Source organism: Nannobrachium achirus, assembly GCF_963921795.1.
Source record: "Nannobrachium achirus genome assembly, chromosome: 10".
In the NCBI taxonomy this organism is placed as follows: Eukaryota; Metazoa; Chordata; class Actinopteri; order Myctophiformes; family Myctophidae; genus Nannobrachium; species Nannobrachium achirus.
In genome coordinates, this window is record NC_137819.1 from 57112140 (window position 1) to 57133695 (window position 21556).

At 41.1% G+C, this 21556-nt stretch overlaps 1 protein-coding gene across 2 annotated transcripts; it reads right to left on the reverse strand.

Moving 5' to 3' along the window:
- Window positions 1-3991: 3991 nt before the first annotated feature.
- spag1a (sperm associated antigen 1a) lies at window positions 3992-20045 on the reverse strand. Of its 2 annotated transcripts, none has more exons than XM_080734843.1 (8): window positions 19679-20045; window positions 17210-17309; window positions 14852-15001; window positions 13361-13518; window positions 9201-9342; window positions 6914-7040; window positions 5398-5533; window positions 3992-5138 (listed from the first exon to the last, which is right to left on the reverse strand). In XM_080734843.1, the coding sequence occupies exons 1-7, from the start codon at window positions 19998-20000 to the stop codon at window positions 5399-5401; spliced, it is 1134 nt and encodes a 377-aa protein (XP_080590969.1). In that variant the 5' UTR covers window positions 20001-20045; the 3' UTR covers window positions 3992-5138; window position 5398. The 2 variants fall into 2 exon arrangements, with proteins under 2 accessions (XP_080590969.1, XP_080590970.1); XM_080734844.1 differs by having other exon boundaries at window positions 9201-9338; window positions 13357-13518.
- Window positions 20046-21556: the final 1511 nt, after the last annotated feature.

A 21556-nucleotide genomic window follows, 5' to 3' on the forward strand; every position in this document is an offset into this window, starting at 1 on the left:
CTACAAAAAAGAAAAGAAAATCAAGCTGAGGATAGATTTGGGGAAATACATGCAGTTGAAATTAGACCAGCATTTATTGTATTTTATTTGCATTTATGTGGTTGACACATTAATCTAGTCATTAATCTAGTCAGCTGCAGACACACCCCATTCTTCTTCTTTTTTTAATCCCAAATGTTAAAGACTCCTTTTACCAGGATGAAAATGGCCCCTAAACTCTCGAGTATGGACCCACCGACATACATGCAACACATACATGCAACGGTTAAATCAGTTGGTTAATATATGTAGTGTCACTTAGGAGGGAGAGTCAACCTGACTGCACATGTTGGAAATATAAAGAGATGCCTAGTTTTATCCAATTGATTAAGCAGATGACACTTTTAAAGGAATACACCAGCATTTATAGCAATTCAATTGATCATTTCACTGTCTTCAGCACTTCAGTAGATTGATCAGAGAGCTAAGCTAAAATGTATGCTGCTGTATCCCTTAAGGACAATTAATCTGTTGACTGAGGTGAATTTGATTGTTTGTCCAGGTTGTTTTCTAAATACCCAGCTAATGATGGATGCAGTTTTATATCTATACATTGGTCTCGCAGTGCCTTTTTTGGGGGGTGGGGGGACTTATTTTTAATTTCTTTTTCTGACTGTCTTCAAATGATGATTATAAAACTTATGAGAATGAAGAATGCAAAATGCTGACCCATCCCTCAGTCATGGTTTGGCCTACCAAAGATTGCGCTCTCGGAAGACATTACTTGACAAAACAATAAATGGAATGGATAATACTTCAGCACATTGAATTAAGGGTTCTAGAAGGTTCTGGGTTTAAAATGTTTTGGAACGAACAGTTTGAAAATGCTTCTCTACTATAGTGGGAGAAATATGTGAAAAAGGTGTTCACTTCCGGCAGAAAGTGAAAATTTGCACCTAGGGGTATTTTTGTGCGCTGAATTCAAAAATTGACGGTCCCAAGCACTTTTCTCAAATTCACTTACCATAGGGTGGGGTCTATCTAGGGGGTTTTCATGATTCTGAATCCATTCCAAGCATTTGTTTTGCACAAAAACATTCCTTGGGCAAGAAATGGACCCCACAAAACTATGGTTTAGTGATGAGTCATCACTTTTCACAGTTGTGTAGTAGAGTCCATTTCTTGCCCAAGGAATGTTTTTCGTGCAAAACAAATGCTTGCAATGGATTCAGAATCATGAAAACCCCCTAGATAGACCCCTCACATGCTATTTAAAGAAGATTATTTGGGGGGTCTTTTTTCCCTAGTATGGAAAGTGAATTAGAGCCACCAGATCCCATGGGAAAAGTGCTTGGGACCGTCAATTTTTTAATTCGGCCCACAAAAATACCCCTAGGTGCAAATTTTCACGCTTTCTGCCGGAAGTGAACACATTAGCCTATTTTTGTTACATATTTCTTCCACTAATAGCAAAAGCCTGGTGGGTGAAAGGACATTGTTTTGCCGTCAAAGTCGTAAGTTCCCTATATGTACCTTATCTGTAGCAAACAGGGCTATCACAGTTTCACATACACATACATATTTGGCAAACTCATGCTTGTTGCTTTTATCCGAAGCGGCAAACACTTCAGTGAACCTCTGAAAATCTGGATTTTCAGCACAAAGAGTGCTCCATTGGTAAACGAAACTCTGGCATCATGAATGATGCCTCAAGTTGGAGGTTATTCCCAATTCACCACCCTGTGCTTGGCTTATTGTCTCCGTGGAGAGGCCCGTTTAATTTCTGTGAAAATATCTGCAAGTTTTATATTGTAATTTGAAGACTAGTGCCACTCTACTTAACTATTGAAAATTGTGTTTCCTAATTTTTGCTTTATAATGTGCATGTAAATGCATATCTTTAAAAATATATACATTTCTGAATCAAGCTTGGTTGCTTTTTTCTTATTTACTGCCACAGTATTGTCTTCCATCTCTGTTTGGCCCTCCAACACACAACCCTTTAACCCATTTAGGCCTACAATTATTGAATGCTTTAACCAGTGAAAAATAGCAGATATACAAGCTCACAGCGCGGCACCGAGTGCCGCTCTGCGAGCTTGTAGATCTGCTATTTTTGAAAAATCGTGAAAATGTGTGCAAGTCTTTGAATATCTTTGACCCGACTTCTAAATCGTTCCTCTAGTCTAAATCATGCTGTTCTCAAACCTTTTCATGTCAAGGACCCCCAAAATTACAGGTATTTGGCCGCGGACCCCCCCCCATCTCAAAATATGTTGTTCCAGGGACCACCCAGAAGTAAATATTTAGTTACAAATGTTCGCTTTTAAGTAGATGTATTCAAAGACTTGCAAAAAAAATCATGATTTTTCAAAAATAGCAGATCTACAAGCTCGCAGCGCGGCACTCGGTGCCGCGCTGTGAAAACAATTTACTCATGGTGATAGCTGATTTAACTAGTCACTCCTGGCTTGAATTAAACTTAAGTATTCATTTAAGTGTGACCACCAGACCTGTTGACTTATGACACTCTTTGACCTTGCACTGATGCAATCACCGGCTTCATCAACAGCCATTATTAGGATTCAGTGTTTGAAACTTAACTCATTGAGTGCCAATCCCGAACTAGTTCGGCTTTATTAGCGTATCGCAGAGTGCCGATCCCGAACTAGTTCCCCATCAAATCTGGTGAACATGATTTCAATCGCGATTTTGCATGTTCCACCCCATACAACCCCATCTAACATACAGGGCAGCCATTTTTGTTTTAAACATAATGGCCATTATCTCAAGAATGCCTGAACGGATTTCCAATCGGATTTTTTTGTTTGAAAGCTGTGAACAAACTGCACAAATCCACTCCAATGCAATCCAGGATTGCATTGGATTTTTTAGAGCTCATTCTTCTCTGTTTTTTTCCCATGCATGAGGTGTGCAAGGTTTAATCGTGGCTAAATTGCAGAAAATAGATCTTCTAAAATGCTTGGTAGCCAATAGCTAACTTCAAGCTAACTTCATCCTCTTCCTGTACATGCACAAAGGAAAGTGTTCAGGCAAGTCATGGCTGCAGGGCTTCTGCATATACCAGCATATCTCTATGGGATTTTCTATGGCCACTGGGCGCCCTCTAGTGGTGAACGGGGTGGCACTCAGAGTTAAAGGAGCTATAGGCAACTTTTTCTTGAAAAACGGATGCTAAAATAAAAATATTTCGAAAATATTTTATAAAAAAATAAGCTTCATATATGTGTTTCTATTCGAAAATGACCAAAAAAAAGCGTAAAATAATGACAAAATAATCATTTTGGCCATTGTCAGACACTTTGTTTATATTCTAGTCTATAGACTAGGATGTAAACAAAGTGTCGGCCCTACAATGAAAAAGTTGACTAAAGCTCCTTTAACTATTGCTCACCTGATGGCAAGCATTAGTATTCTTCCTGTTATCTGAGCACACCTACAGTAAACACATTCCAAATCAATTTCAAGTTGGTTTTGGTATATTCATAGAATATTCATAGAGCTATGAAAAATTGAAAATGCCTGTGACTATATCCTGAAACACGGAGAGCCTCTGTCATGACAAGTGTTCTCATTGTAGCTAACGCCCATACGGTTACAACTAAGGCACAGCAAGCAGTATGCCAGTACTTGGAAATGAACTTTGTTCTAAAGAACCCTTGGCTGTCTTATGATTGAGCCTGTCACACCACTTCCCTGCACTTGCATTGTGAATACAGAAAACAAGTCTCCCATCAAAGCATTCACAATGCAATTTATAATTTACGCCTGCATTCAAAGTATTTACAATGCATTCATGTATTATTTACATTCAGTACATGCTCAGTCAGATGTTCAATGCAGCAGTGCTTTTGATAAGAGTAGGCCACAAAACAAATATTAACGTTTTGTTAAAATGCCATGGAAGAGATGTGTATTGGAAACTTGCTAACCTAAAGAAATACTTTACATCTATACACAGTACACAGTCATCCTAGCTACATTCAAGATTTCACCTGAGACCAGAATCGTACAGTGCATTATATAGTAATCTATAATAACCCTATCTTAAATTGCAGAAATCGTATACCAATTTAATTTCAAGACGGGTGTTAATAGTTGAATTTGATACATCGTTTGTTTGCCCCTTTTAGTTCACATTAGGCTGTGCTGTCCCTTCATACCAGTTTAAAAATATGTTTGAAATCCTCATTCAAGTTATTTTTCCTAAGCATCTTGTTTGGGATTTTTTGTTTGGGGTTTTTTGTTTCTGCTTGAAGTAAATTACGATGGTTTTTGATATACAGCCAGCTTGCGTTCCTAACTTAGATTGTTGCATGATTGTAATGATTGAGCAAACATGTAAACACAGACAATTACGTTTCACTTACACATCATCCAAAAAGGTCCAACAAAGGGTTTTGGAATATACTGTAAACAGCTTTTGAATGGGAGAGCAAGATGAAATTTGCTGATGAAAATACCTTTTCTTTTTACATCATTCAGCCAAACAGGCCCCAACATAACATTTTTACAAACAAAACAAAATATTTCCAACTTACAGTATATGTGAAGCTTATGCATATCTCCAATCACCTAGGGAGTGATAAATGTGTTCATTCAGGCAATGAATTCAACATAACGAAGGACAATGAAGTTCATCACATTTATGGTTTGAATACGAATAAGGCACACACAGCTGTCTTATTTTTCCCCCTCTGTTACTCGTACAAGCGATGGTGGGTGCACTGCACAGCCGTCCAGGGATCGATACTGTAGTCGCAGTTCATTTATTTCACATCGATGACTTTTGGTTTTCTGCAAGCAAGTCACTAGTAGCTTGACTTTATTCTTCTCAGCTTTATTCTCAATAAAGCTGCCCTCTTATCAAGGGTGGTGTTCTCAGTAATGGAAGTGTGGGGGTGGTTTGTTTGCACGCATTTGCAGATGGTGCACATGATCGAATAGCTGGTCCCCTGTCTGAGGCAGTCCAAGGCCAACATATCCGGGCATGGGCATTTGTTATTGCCCAGGTTGTATGCTACAGGGGATGAGAGTACGGAGTTTGGGATACACCTTCATCCTCAGGCAACTGCAGTGCCCCTTGCGCTCAGATCCTCCTCGCTAGTCCCATAGCAATAACAGTCAGCCATTCAAACCTAGAGAAATGTAATAAACAGATGTGGGTAAGATTGTTATTGTCGCGTAGTGAGATGAATTATTATTACTTTTTTGAGCTGCAATGGAAGTTAGGCTTTGTTAAAGCACAAAATCAGGCCAGTCACCACCTCTATAACTCACTCGTGCGTGTGTGTGTGTGTGTGTGTGTGTGTGTGTTAATTTGCATTAATTTAAACACCACACTCCATACAGAACGTGAATATAACAAGACAATAATAAGTGAGAGAGGTCCCGTACCCTAGGAGCGCGTGGTACCGTCCACCAGGCTCTGTCTCAGTAGAACCATCACGTCTTCCAACTCCTTCTCAGCCTCGTGGACGTTGGGGTCAAGTTGGAGCACTTCCTGCAGGTCACTGCTGGCTGACAGGTAGTCCTGTCACACCCACAAACAAACAGGCGGCGAGAAACAATAAATCGATGCTCTCAGGTATAATACTTCTCCCAAACCGATCCTGTGTATTAAAGCAGTGGTTCTCAACCTTTTCAGGCCGCGACCCCCAAAATAATCATATTTTAACCGGGGACACCCCCCCCCCCCCCCCCCCCCCCATTTTCTATAACACGGTTCTATTGTGAAAATAGCAGATCTACATGCTCACAACGCCTTGCAACGCGAGGCTTTGTGAGCATGTAGATCGTCTATTTTCACAATTTCTTCCTCTAATATTTGATAATTTGAACAATGTTTAAAAAGTCCTTAAATTGTCACTGAACAGTGATATCTCGATCGCCTCTCTTTGTTTATGCATGCACCCTCAATGCGTGCTGACATGATTTGTCATGGAGATTTCACCATATTTGATGGCAGACACAGTGGACAAAGTGTGTGCTATCTTCATCTATTATTTAATAGCCGTCATGTTGAGTTTATAGTCACTCAGAAAGAGATGGATTATAGAGTTTGTACCTCCTAACCTCCTTGGACAACCTTTCTCCAAAAACTATCCATGGTGCATTTGTGCCGGCAGATTGCGGAAATAAATCAAAAAAGCCTTGAATTTCTGACAAATCCCACACAATGTTTACATAATCTGCAATGATGTTCAGCTAACTGTGAAATCTTGAAGGTGCAAGAACTGCTGAAAGGAACTTTGGCAAAGCAAATTAATGTGTTTGTTTGTTTTCTTTGCAATTATGTCATTTTGTTCGTAATACCTCGCTGAAATATTTTGCTGCCTGCAAGAAGTATGCAGCAGCCATTTAGGCCTAACCTATAGTTAGGCCCAAATCAGAAATTAGCCTACAAAAACAAATATGTTGATACATACTGTACATGTACTGTAAGCCCCTCCCATACACTAAAATGTGTACCCGGCCTGAATGGGTTAACACATAGGCCTGTCACAATTATTACATAATCGTCTAATCGCAATTATTTGTCATAATCGCAATTCTTTTGTCATAATCGTCATAATCATGTTGAAAAATGTTAATATATTTAAAAAAAATAGTGGTAATAGCAGATCTACAAGCTCACAACGTGTCGCGATGCGTTGTGAGCTTGTAGATTGGCTATTTCCACTATCAATGTTCTTTTTTAAGTATAAAGTTGTCAAATATGTGAGTAATGTCTTTGTATATTTAGGTTATGTGTCATATCTGCCACATGCAACTTCAAAGCCTACAAGCCAAACAGAATTGTAATTGTCAACGACAAAAACACAATTAAATCGTCAATCGGGCCTCAATCGTGATTATTTGAGTGACAATCGTTATGTAAAATGCCATAATCGTGACAGCACTATTAACACACCTTTAAGCCCTTATGTGCCAGGGCTCTTCGGTAGAATGCCTTCTTATTCGTTGGCTCCATCTGAATGGCGGAGTCACAGTCCTGTTTGGCCTCTTGGCAGCGGTTCAGTTTCAGGAAGCAAATGGCTCTGGAGGACAGCAAAGGATGGAACATGAATCAAAGATTCCTTGCTTTTTAATCACCCACTTTTTTCACAGATCACTTTTTTCACAGCTTAAGATACGGATTAAGATGTTTCAATCTGAGTACCTGCTAATGCTCTGTATCATTATGTTCCAGGAGCTTTACTCAACACTTAAAAGGTGGTGTAAGTGATATATTTCTGTATATTCAGATTGCTATAGGGAGTTCAGGGGTTGACACTAAGGTCTCAGAGGCACTTGCCCATCGGGCAAGTACAGGTCATGTTCTACTTGCCCAGAGGTCATGCCCACTTGCCCGAAAAGTTAATCGTCCATTGTAAAATGATAGGTAAGATTTTAATTACCGCTCAATTTAACACTTATTTATTTTCTTTCTAGGCCTGTGCGATAAAAAATGTCACACCTCAATACCTCCAAATACAAATACCTACATACTGTAGCTATGGTTGAATATGTCTGTGGTTTCACACAGTAGCCACAGTAAAAACAGCACATTATAGGTAGTTATAATAGTGCTCTTATTTTACATTCCACAGACCAGAAGACAGATCGCACTGGCCACGTTCTGATGTTTAGACAGATATCTCATGTTGTGTTTATAGACGTTTGTGTCCCCTCTCAAATGAGCACTTGCCCGGTCGGGCAACCTGAAAGCAAACTTCACCTGCCCTGACGTTCTATTTACCTGCCGGGGGCAGGTGGGCAAGCCTTAGTGTCAATGCCTGGAGTTTGTTCAGGGGTCTCTCCAGCTCTTTAGTAAACAGAAAATACCATTTCAGGTCAGGATATCATTTTATCCAATCAGGAGAGAGAACTCAAACAAGATATACGATAACCAAGTGGACAAAATTATGTTGACAAAATTGGAACTCGAACACTATAAAAGTCACTCCTAACTGTATAAAATTGATATCCCAACTAGAAAATGTATTTTCTGTTTGCTAGGGGTATGGAGAGATAGGGAGTCATCTGTTACTGAACAAACACTCTATGCTATATAGATCATTGCTATATAGTGTATAGCAATGATTAATAGCAGAACAGAGCAGCTATTGCTCACTTGTTTCAACAAAAGAACATCACTTAAACCCTCTTTGATCATCTTAGATTCATACTAAAGTACAGTCACACACTGTAAATATCATTTACTTGGCTGATCTTTTAGCACCCTCTACTGTCATCACAATGACATTGTAATAGACAATACTAGTAAGACGCCTCAGGGCGACATCTGGCCAGTGATGTACATCGGACCAGTTACCCATATATGGAGACCCCTGGTACCCATATATGGAGATCCATGTACTGTATATGGAGATATGCTGTGAGAGCCCAAACATGCTTACTCAGTTATTCGTTATGTGAAATTCCTATGACGTCTCTATGACATCCCCATATGAAGTCCTGTTAGCTATGGGCTTAATATTGATGACATCAGGGAACTCCATATATGGGCATGAAAGGGATTCTGTTAGTGTGACATGTTAGTGTGATGTCAGAGCGGCAAACCCATTCTGTTAAGAGTGGTTCCCCTGACATCACAGTGATGTCAGAGCATGATGTCAGAGCAACAAACCCATAGAACCGCAGTATTAGACGTGACAGACAGATACATGCGTACAAGCTGTGACTGTTCACATACTAATCTACGACCTATGGTCGCAATTAATGGAAATGTCATGGTTCATCCGGCTAACAAAATGTGTTTTCTAACATCCATGCTGTTAGTGCGGTAATTATATACGGTATTTGTATGTCTTCATTTGTTTAGTTTGCCAACAATATTGCATCACATTTAGTAACACAGATCCTTTCTACTGCACAAAAAACTGACACTTACTGTACACCACTAAAAATCTCACACCATTGTCTAGGTTGTACAAAGGCAATTCGATAAGAAAATCAAAGTGTTCTCATGTTTGATTGGGGCTTGGGGAAATCAGTTCCAACACCATAAAGGTTATATCTTTTACCACAAACACATGTTATCCAATGTGGCTTAACCACTACAACCCTATTCTATACTTAATTGTACGATGGTGTCGTGCGGCGAAAGTAGCGTCTATGATGATGACATGCCCTAAATAGGGATGCCAGGTTGAAACTTGAAAGTTGTTAAGTAACCGTTTTCCCATGGGGCATACCTGTTGGTATAGAGCACACACTCGTCAGGTTTCAAGGTGAGGCATTCACTGTACTTCTCCAAGGCCTGTTGGTACTGGCCTTGCCTCACCAGTTCGTTACCTTCTTTCTTTAGTGTTGAGAAACGGGTCTCTTTTCTCCTGGCTGATGAGAGACAAGTAGCAAAAACCAAATGATGAAAAAGAGAGTTAAGATCAAAAGCTATGATGACACATGGCAACAAACATGTTGTGTACTCTAATGCAGTGTTTCTCAAACCTTTACATTTCAAGGTCTCCCCTTAACTCTGACAGTGTACAAATGGAACCAAACGGGTCCATTTGGTTTCATTTGTATACTGTTAGAGTTACAGACTTGTATGGGTCAATTTAGACCCCCATAAAGGAACCCACAAGGTCCCTGGAATCCACTTTGAGAACCACTGCTCTAATGAATCAATAGTAAAGATTTGATCAGTCACATCCACATGAATACATGGGCCTTTGTCAAGATAAAACAAGTTGACAACTCGTTCATACAGGTTAAGACTTTTACTGTATTTGCAGTGAAAAATCGACCGTTCTGAATAATAATTGTAAATGCTTTATCTCCACATTACGATACACAACAAATAATGCCCCCAGTGTTTAAGTGACCTTTAAGCTATGAAATTCCCGAAACTTCCAAGAAATTTGATTGCCTCACATGAGAATAACCAAAAACAATGTCTAGCCATTTTTTCCAGGACCTTCCAGGACCCTTGGTCAATTCCAAAACTTTTCCAGTACTGGAAAAATATTTTTCTGATTTCAAAATATTTCCAGGAATGTCATGACCGTGGGAAGCTTGAACAGCTATAATGGGGTTTGCATTAAAGGGTGGGGCATTCATTCCCTATTTACATCATTCCCGGGTAGGCCAGGTCCCCATCTAGACGCTCGGCCGAGCTTCTACTGTCAAATAATTTGCGATTATGTCAAATAATTGCGATTAGAAGATTATGTCATAATTTGACAGGCCTACTAGCAGCTTTTATTCATTCAAAACATGGCTGTTGTCAGCAGTCAAACAATTAATACTCAACTTATGTGGTTAATGTGTGTATGACTGTATGCACTATGTATGCATGTACGTATGGGGCTTTTAAGCTGTGACATCATTTTGTAGGCAGAGGAGAACTCTGCCCCCAGAGCATTTTCTGTCCCTCGCTATTTCAACAGATCCGAGACAAAAATAACGACAAAGTATAATTCTAACACTTTCCTTTCAACAACAAAGAGAAGAAAAATGTGAAAATAGTAAAAAGATTCACGGAAACTGGGGGCAGAAATTCTCCTCTGCCTACAAAATGATGTCATACTTAACAGCCCCTGTGCGTCATCGATGTGTGCATATATACTGTATGTATGTGTGTGCATTTCAGGACATACAATGCCTAGTTGTGTCAGCGTAAGGCTGCTACAGGAAACCTGACCTGAAACGTTCCATTACAGCTGCACTACAGTCTGTGAAGATCATCTTCCCTGTGCATTATTGATAGTGCTCCCAGACACACACACACACACACACACACACACACACACACACACACACACACGCACGCACGTGCCCACTGACTGCAGTCACAGTCAGCAGGACTGCTTTCACCGGTGCTCAGCATTTATACACACAGATTCTCTGACTGACCACACGAAGATTCACAATGGACACAACAAGACCACAGGGGAAATAATAAGCTCTCAAGCATTTTTGTTTTGACATATATGTAGGGATGGGACGATACGAAGATTTCATATCACGGTTATTGTGACCAAAGAAATCGCGATTTACGATATTATCGCGATAATCAAAATATCCCAAACATCCATTATCTTGGGGCGGAACATTTGATAAGAGAGTGAATAAAATACTGTATCAAGTATGTTATTTCCAGGTCAGTTTTCCCAATTCGAGAGGGTTTAAGAAGTGGTACCGGATATGCAGCTCAGCAAATAAAAGGTGAATTGATCCGGCAACAGTCCGCCATTCCGAAACACCGCTATTCCGAAGCAGGGTTAGGGTTAGGTTTAGGGTTAGGGTTAGGGTTAGGGGTAGGGTTAGGGGTAGGGTTAGGGTTAGGGTTAGGGTTAGGGTTAGGGGTAGGGTTAGGGTTAGAAGTCAACGTTCGGAATAGCGGTGTTTCGGAATGGCGGGGTGTAACCAATTGATCCCAGTGCGTGACGGAGGACGATCTCACAATAAATTAAATCTCCACGATACGATTATCGTGAGTGTTTTTTATCACGATAAATATATCACTTATCGTCCCATACAGATATTATGTACAAATATATGTTCACATACACACTAACAGTATATGCATTTTTGTCCATAGAATTTAAGCAACACTTCTGCTGCTGCTGACCCCTTCTGGATTGGAACGCAGAAATATAATTGTGTTACAACCTACAGTGCGTGTCTGTCTTTCTGACTTGTAGAGAGACAGAACAGGACCGTATCTAATAACAGCGTGGCTTCCTTGTCGTTCTCTGATGTCACTTGATGATGTCAGACTAGTGGGATGTGTCTCTGACATTCACAAAATGTGAAGAATATTCACACACACACACACACACACACACACACACACACACACACACACACACACACACACACACACACACACACACACACACACACACACACATTTTATATATTATATTTTATTATAAGTATTTACTTCCTTGGCATACTGGCGGTATGCACAAGGGAGTTGGTGCTGATCTGTCCAGTGGTTTGTGAGATTAGCCGTGGACAGACAGACAGAGGCGCACGCACGCACACACACACACACACACACACACACACGCACACACACACACACACAGATCCTCAGCTAGATGGCTCAGCTGCTGGGTGCCATGCGGTAAAAAGGGACAGACAGGACTTCTACTTGTAACCGAGTATTTCTACATTGCAGTATTGATACTTTTACTTAAAGGGATATTTTTTCGATAACTTTTTCCATTTATTTTTAATAGATCGTCTATTTTTGGCAAATGTTCTGCCCCAGGATAACGGATTTTGATTATCGTGATAATATCGTAAATTGCGATTTCTTTTGTCACAATGATCGTGATGTGAAATGTTCATATCATCCTATCCCTAGATCAGGGATTCCCAAACTTTTTTGTCTCAGGGCACCCTATAAATATTTTTTTTAATCCGAGGCACCCCTACATTATAATTTTCACTCCCAGCACCTTATATTTATAGAATATCATCGTTGTTGGGTGGAAACCTTGTATGTCCAAAACCTTTTTTTTTGTATTTATCATCTATAAGATGTACTAAACTAGTGAAAACAGCAGATCTACAAGCACACAACGCCTCGCGATGCGAGGCGTTGTGTGCTTGTAGATCGGCTGTTTTCACTAGTTTTGTGCGACAGAGGTTTCTGTCTGACAGTGACGATATTTTAGTGATTATGTTGCGAGGAAAACGTTGAGATAATAGCCATTTTGGTTAGAACTGACAGAAAATAACTTTGTACTTCAAGTTTAAAATGATACTAAATATTTCTTCAAGTGTCCAAATAAATTCCAAATATTATCAAATGATCTCGCCGCTCACGGCACCCCTGGACTGCCGTCGCGGCACCCCAGGGTGCCCCGTCACTAGGGTGACCAGATGTCCCCCTTTGCGAGGGACAGTCCCACATTTCCATGACTTTTCAGGCGTCCCCCAAATTGAGACTCTGTCCCACATTGTGACTGGCATAGGTGTTGAAATAGGTGCGCTGATTGTTGCTGAAGCCCTTAACGTGAGCTCACAGCAAGCTAGACTGGACCACACTGGACTGTAAGGGGGCTTAGAATACATTATAGGGCAGAGTATGTCATTGTAATGTAAATCTCTCTCATTGTCTCTTTTCCCTGCAAGATGTTTTTAAGCCTGTTAATAAAATAACATGAGAAATATCCCCTATAGGGGGGTAAATAACAAATTAATAGGCAGTATTAGGGCTATGGTCGAATATGACATCAAAGCATTTATTAGCAACTAATAATTTGCTATTAACCCCCGCCCACCCGTCCCACATTGTCCCACACAAGTGGTACTTCTGTCCCTCAAATGAACAGTTTGGATCTGGTCACCCTACCCGTCACCCACTTTGAAAACCCCTGCCCTATTTGTCACTGACCTTCCTCGTTAGCGGCTCTGTCAGCGCGGGCCTGCAGGAGCACGGCGCTGACGGGTTTGTCTCTGTGCTTCTGCTGGACGGACAGCGGCACCACAGGGATCTCAGGCAGCTTCTCTCTCCAGTTGGGCCCGTCCTGATCAATCAACATCTTGGTGATCCTGGCAGAGGACACACACACCGAGGGTAACATTTTAGTCAGTCAGTGTGCTATATGTGGGAAATTCTAATTCTTTTTTTTAAATAAATCACTTTTTGTTTACACTCTGGCTTTAGAGAATTAAAATTCTATTTGTTTCTTCTCCGCAAACCATGTAGCTTGACATTCTTGAAACAAGGTCTCACACATAATTAGTAATTACTGATTCTCTTAGAATCAAATAACTTTTATCGTCTCTCACAGACTGCAGTGCAGAGGACTTGACATTTTTATCAGAACACTTGTTGTCACCATAGCAATAGGAATGAGTCCTAGTGCTCCAGAATGCCATAGCTTGCTGGACCACTGGAGGCCTACAATGTACTCTTCTTGTCTTTGACTGTAACTGCCAAATATAAACATAAAGTGGAACGCCATGCAAAACTGTTGCTGTCCATTTTCATTAAAAGGAATGAAAATGCGGTACAGTGAAATAATGAAAATACCAAGCATGGAAGTTATCTCCACAAAAGAACCTATGGGGCTTTTAAGCTGTGACATCATTTTGTAGTCAGACCTCCAAGACCTCCTTTCAACAACAAAGAGAAGAGAAATTAGTAAATAGTAAAAATAGTAAAAAGATTCACTTTTTTGGGGGGCAAAAGTTCTCCTCTGCCTACAAAATGATGTCAGACTTAACAGCCCCATAGATACACTTAAAGATACTGTGGTTCTAGCTGTAAGAACATTTTTAACAGTCTAATGTAAGTATCCTTACATTATCTGGTGTTATTATTACATTATCTGGTGTTATTATTACATTACATTATCTGGTGTTATTATTACATTATCTGGTGTTATTATTACATTATCTGGTGTTACAGAGCGATTTTCAGGCCACCTTCATGTTTAGTCCTATACTGCGCCAGAAACAGCAGTGGTCACCTACTTATGTCTGGATGTTACGTTTGTTACATCCACCCACAAAGCATCACATGACGTGGTCAGATTAACATCCATGACATCTGTCATCCTTTACAACAGGCACATGGTTTGAGGTCTTGATTGAGACTACAGAATACAGTAGCAAACATTCACCTTCAGTGAAAGACAAGTGAAGTAGGCATCACGTGACTGCTGAACACACCAGCCACTAAGTTATAGTTCAATTATGTCCTCTAACTTGAGTGGTAAAGCTGTATTTTTAGTATAAGTGTCCCTAATGCTCATACTCCGCTGTACGATGGGGTAGCTTGTCAAAGATCCAAAGTTCACAACGCTTTACGTTGTGTTGCAATGGTTCTTGGAAATAGTCATTAGAAATGTTCTGATGCTGTCTGTGTCGTTTGACCCACCTGTTGACGCTGTCGTGGGAAGACTGAACACTCTCTATCTGAAGCACGGTCTTATGATCCACATAGGCCTTCTTGTAGCGCTCCAGTGACTCGTGGGCCATGGCCCTGCGTAGCAGAGGTTTGACGCTGAAGGGCTGCAACTCCAGAGCCCTAAGAGGATCGGAGACAGAGGGAGGGACCAACATCAACATTGTGCCACAGGTGTAACGAGACCAATCTGCAGCTCTCCATTCATAGACAGTGCGTGTGTGTACAATGTGCACGCAAACACTGCAAAATCCTTAGCATCATCAGTTCAAGTCAAGAGTCAGGTCTATTTGTTGCCCCACTAGCAGCAGGATGATGGCAATATTGGTCTGTCATTACATCCATATAGGGCAGGGGTCTTCAACAGGGGGTCCGGGACCCCTAAGGGGTCCTCAGAGATACTGCAGGGGGGCCGCCAAATCTTTGTGTGATAGGATCACATTTTTTACATTAACTACTTGAACCCTAGCATCCCTATTCTGAGTGTAACGTTACCCAAAAATAGCAGATCTACAAGCTTACAAGGCTATTTTTGTAAAAGAAGAGCGGTTAAAGAAGTGGTTAAATGTCTGAAAATACACATTACTCCAACATGATGACAGTGCTGTCAAACAAGTCTAAGCTGTCTAAGAAATCTATGAAAATCTTTCTTCTGAAACACAATTTTATACAATATGTAGTGGGGGTCCCTGCTTCATCTCTCTCTCAGCTAAGGGGTCCCTGGCCTGAAAACATTGAGGACCCCTGATCTAGGGCCAATCTTGCATATTTGTTAGCCGAGGTTCTGTCTGTGTGTATGTCGTAATCTTGCAAACTGCAATCTTGCAAACTGTAATCTTGCAAACTGCTTTCAAGATTCAAGAGATTTATTTGCCATTTGAACAAATACATTGGAATCCTTGAGCATAGAATCCAGGGAGAACACATGCTACAATAATAATAAAACAAAAGTCCATAAAAGGCTCTGATGTGTAAAAATAATAAAAACACATACTTCATGTATTTAAAATTCAGTTCAGCTTCAAATATTCTAATATTGCACAACAGATTCAAAAATGGATATTGCACAGAAACTTGACCGCTTGGCACCCACCACGTGGCGTGCCGCGTCCCTGGAAAAGGGAGCCCCAAATTCCCCAATACCCTGAGGTGGTAGGCAACACGTCACTGGAAGTGGAAACCAGCTAAAAAGAACAGTTCAGCTAAACCTCTTCGCTGGAGAAAGCACCTATACTATTGTTTCTTGTTGGTGTCACAGATGACATACTGTGACTGACGTCTGGTCACCTGAAGACCATAATCTTCAGAAGCTTTTGGTCATGCTTCACTTGACATCACAATATATAATACTAGTAAGACGCCTCAGGGCGACAAGCGACCTTGAGGTCGCGCCATGTCTTGGCCATCTGGCCAGTGATGTATATCGCACCAGTTACCCATATGGAGACCCCTGGTATCTATGGAGATATGCTGTGAGAGCCCAAACATACTTACTCAGTTATTCGTTATGTGAAAGTCCTATGATGTCTAATCTGACATCATACCCGCTTTTATGCCCATACATGGAGATCCCTGTCTGTAGAACCAGCCACTTCATTAAATTAAACTAACCTCATGGACTTTGCTCTGTGTGCCAGTATGTATGCATGACTGCATGTCACCATCATCAAAAACAAAATACATAGCATGCACCCCACCCACACAGCTCTGTCCATGACACAGTCCTAACCTCCTTACCTCAGCTGTGGACTGTGAGCAGTAACAATTAGACAAGCTAAATGTTTAAGCCCTCAGACACGTGCTAAGCTGCAGCCTGTGACAATCACACCCAGGGTATTACAGGTCTATTACAATTAAGTGCTTTGCCTTCATACAGAGATGTAATAACACTGATTTCAATTCATTTAAAATACTGGGTGTGGATAACCCTGGATTCTATTCTATACTATTCTTGAAAGACTTGCATATTAGTAGGTCTTGCATTATTTTATAGATGAATATTTACTTAATTGTCATAATAATATTAACAAGGTGTTAGCATTGATCTTGCCAGTTCAGAGGAGAATAATTCAAATTATTATATTTTAAATTTCTGTCCTCTTTATGACCAATAAGAAGGTGACATAACTCACATTACAGTGACTTGTTTCTCCAAATCTACATAAAACTAAGCATGAGTGAAGTGAAGTAGAGAGGAGATGGCCTAGTTGAACAGACCTGCATCAACTAATAGTACATGCATGGACAGTGTGCACCCAAACACTGTCACTATACACTCCATTCATCCATTACATGTACAGACATTTACCCAAACTGTTCCCCAGTCCTTACTTGTTACAGTCTTCTATACAGCCTATGCTGTTTCCATCCTTGAGGAGGCAGGCAGCTCTGTTGGAATAGAGAATACTCAGATCTTCTGGGCTCTCAACACCTACAGAGGAGAGAACCATAACCATTAAAACTGAAAACAGATTTAGGCACGTGTAGTTCTTCATTTAAAGGATTTAATAGCAGTCAATAAGACAAGAGTCTGTCGTTAGGTGAGAAATGTGCTTAGCAGTTGTAATCCTCAACCCTAGTTAAACAAGAAGGGTCTCATAACAGTGTGGCTCCTATGCAGATCTTGGACGGCCAGCCTGTGATGTACCGCAGGTCATCTATGAAATATCTATGATGTATGACAAGGGCAAGGTTTCAGCACAATCCGACCACCCTTGACTTCCATTATAACATTTAAATACCGGTATTTCAGAAAATATAAAACATATATGAGGGGAGTCACATCCTTGGCTTACTGGCAGGGTGCACAAGATTAGCCTGGGACACACAGACAGACACAGACAGACAGACAGACTCTCTCACAAACCCATTCTGCTCGCCTCCTGCAGAGCCACGCAGAGTAAGAACAGCTTGCATCAACATGGTAAACAAACTAGACCGTTCAGTTTTGCTGAGAGGGTGAGTGTGAGTGGACAGATAAATGAATGGGTGGACACAGACAGACAGACAGACAGACCGACAGATAGACAGACAGACCGACAGATGGAATCGAGGGATAGATAATCTGCACAATAAACTAACATTTTATTATTTGTGTGGTACTAACAAATACATTCAAATAAAACAAATCTTTGATTTAGTCAGATCAGTGAAAGACATGGCTGTCATTGCACACTAGATATGCTTTTCTGCGAGTGACAGTCTCCTCTAAGCTTAACTCTTTTTAAGTCAGCCATGCTGCTAAATAAAATATCCATTACAGTCTCTTGCCAGCTACTGTATTAAAAAGCTGTCAGAGTGCACACTTCATGGCCTGGCATAATATTCAATCATACCTTCAGTAAGAGCATTGCTCTTATGTAACAGGACATGACTTCCAACTAAGGGCAAGGATCTAACCACCTGCCAACTATACCAAGACATCAGAGACACATACTTCCCACAGATTACACACACCCGAAGTGAGTTTGAAAACATGACCAATGATGAAAAACTCCCATACCTACTGGGAGAAATAGAACAATGTGCGAACACAAGCAGCAAGATTTGTGAACTGTTGCGACAAAAGAAGGATAGAGACTGGAACACAACCACCCTAAGGACTACAAACCATGGATTGACATCTAGACCTAGCCTCGCAAGCCATCCCGAGCTACGTCATCACCAATGTGCTTCCTTTCTCGCCTGGGAGAGTCTGGCTGTTGCGAGGCTAATCTAGACCTACTGCACATACAGTATTTAACAGAGCTGCTACCTTTAAATGCTTTTTTGAGAAAAAAATTATGCTGCTATTTATTCCAAAAGCTTTATACCCTGTATATATATAAAAATGTCACAATGTGACATAGCTCTGTTTACACAATGCTGTACCCCCTCCAACTGTATTATGTTCCCCATTTTCAACTGTTTTTATTTTTATTTGTGACACTTGCTTTGGCAATGTAAACGTATGTTTTCTCATGTCAATAAAGCTCCTTTGAATTGAATTGATCTTTCCTTGCAGTACCAAATCCCCAGCTTCTCAAAAAAAGAATGTTTGTCTGAGAAGTGACTTGTGATTACCTCCAAGCAATAAAATGAGGCCCACTCAGTGGCCAGATAACTCAACTGTCCTCTGTCTTACCCCCAGTCTATTACTGGTGTATCTTGGTGGGATGATGAGGTGAAGTTATGGATGTCATCATGTCAGATATAACAACAGTCATAGCTGAAATGGGACACTTTAGTTTAAAGTGAACTTGTGATAGGCAGACACCCAGCTGCTGAATGGAGCTAACTGTCAGTCTCTCTAGCACCCATCTGATGCCTTTCTCACGTTGGCTTTTAAAAGGATGATGTAGAACAGTGTTATGCATGTGTTATTCCTACATCTCCACATCAAAACCTGTCATCAACAACGCTACAAGCGGTCGTAAAACCCATCTTAAATGAGGTAGTAGCCTAATAGGAAGCTATGTTTATGTCCCATTTATTTACCGTGCTTCCTCTTTTGAACTCGATACGTTGAACTAATAGACTAAAGCGTTGAACCGTCTTGTTCATGTTGGACCAAGGGTGGAAAAAGTACTCAAATATTTTACTAGTAAACGTATCAATACAGCAATATAGAAATACATTCAAAATGTAGGCCTACTTGAGTAAAAGCACAAAGGTATTGGCATCAAAATATACTTAAAGTACCAAAAGTAAACACTCAAGTAAAGTACAGTGTACACTACAGTACAAGTACGTAAGTACAGTACTTGAGTAAATGCACTCAATGACTTCACACCACTGCACTTGCCAGCCTCTATACCGTACCTGCGTCAGCACAGCCATCGATGGCCTGCGTGTACTTCTCCAGGGCGTCCCCGAACTGGCCGTGTTTGAAGAGGTGGTTGCCCTCGTTCTTCAGCCGGGCCAGGTGAGGTGGCAGAGCCCCCGCCGGGGCGTCCAGATAGCTGGTGTCCACCGCCGCGGCACCGGGGCTCTGCTCCTCCTGATCCTGCTGGGTGCCATTGGACACGACCGGCCTCTTCTTCCCCTCCGCGGGAGAGCTGCCTCCTCCAGGCCGGGCTTTCCTCCTGCTGCCCGGGGTGCCGGGACCCCCGCTGCCCGGGGATTTCACCTGCTCGTTCCCCATGGCGACAGGGATGAGTCAGTACAAGTTCTCCCTCTCTCACTACCTTCCTCCCTCCTCCTCTCACGTCCGAGTTCTCTAAGCTGCAGCTGAAGTGAACAACACGACACACGAGTGGACTGCGACTGCCTGCTTGCTGCTGGGGATTTCTGTTAGCCACGCCCCCTGGATGATGTGTCTGTCAGACATTAGGGATACATTTTTCCTTTGCCGGTGTACAGATCCGGTCTTGGGGCGGATGCGGATGCGGTCTGTGCGAGTGCGTGTGTTGTGTGCGGCGAACGTACCGGATACAGTAGGCGGGCTCCAAACCGGATCAGCACACCGAGCAGTCAATAGATCAGCCAGACTGAAAAAAGCCTATGAGTGGGCCACAACTCTGGAGTGGGCGAGTGGACGTCACAGAAGGGGGGAAGGGTTGTAGCATTGCGGTGTTGCAGGCAGGAGGGCAGTCCTGAATCATGTCATGGGAAACCCTTATAAGCCCGATTATACTTTGTCATCATATGATAATTATAATATAATACGTGACACTTGTCTTAAAGCGCTTTTCATGGTACCCAAAGCACTGAGAGGTTGTAGATCTGCTATCTTCGGTGTGCGACACTGTCATAGGATGGTGTATACATTAGTAAGCAAGCATTGGATTAGAGAGAGACTCTGCAGAACCTAAGATTCATTTTATAGTGATGTTTTTGTTTCATATATGCGATGCTTACAATGCATGCTTAATACTATTCAAATTGGCCTAGTCCTAACCACTTCCATTGATTCTGACACCTTACACAGCCAGGCTATATTTAAAGCTCCATCTGTGAGGTCATATCAAGATACATGTTATAATGTAGGCCTGTCTCTTGGTTGATTATTCTGATACAATATGATACATAAATGTATCATGATCTAGATCTGGATCAGAATAAGGAATCATCCGACATAACAGACATACATTTCTATTATTATAGCCTAACCCCATGCCCCATCTGTGACCTCCCCATCAACAGAGGTCACATATGGGACTATAAATAGCCCGGTAGGTTGTAAACGTGTAACATGTCAGTAGAATCAATGGAAGTGGTTATATTAGGCCAATTTGTTCAGTTAGCGATTTGCCTTCCTAAAAGCAGCCCACAATTAACAAACTAACAAACTCCATGGCTGACCTATTCCTCTTGAGCAAGCAAGGACAAATATTAATAATTTGAGAAAAGTCTATAGTCAGGCATAGAACAAAGGACATTGGTATCAGCTAGGTTAGATGTACATTTATTGTCACATGTTCATCAACAGTAGACAATCCATTAGTTTTCCTCACGGAGGCCTAAAAAGCATGGAGATAGATGTTGTGTTGGTGTGACTGCCTCAAATGTTTGACTTAGTTAGTTTCTCCTTATTTATAACTGTGCGTCACCTATATGGTGATTAGGTTAGTTTAGTTTATTAGCACATTGTTAAAAAAAATTAAACAATACATATCAAAGAAAACTATTTACTGTGGAAAAGAAGAAGTCTGCACGCTTATTTGGAATCCTTTCCTTAATGGAAGAGGTCATTAAACC

Coding starts and splice junctions, on each gene's coding strand:
- spag1a (XM_080734843.1), bottom strand. CDS start 20,000: ATGGGGAACGAGCAGGTGAAATCCCCGGGCAGCGGGGGTCCCGGCACC. Junction 17,310..19,678: donor CGATGGCTGTGCTGACGCAG/GTACGGTATAGA, acceptor TCTCCTCTGTAG/GTGTTGAGAGCCCAGAAGAT. Junction 5,534..6,913: donor TGGCACATAAGGGCTTAAAG/GTGTGTTAATAG, acceptor TGGGTGTGACAG/GACTACCTGTCAGCCAGCAG.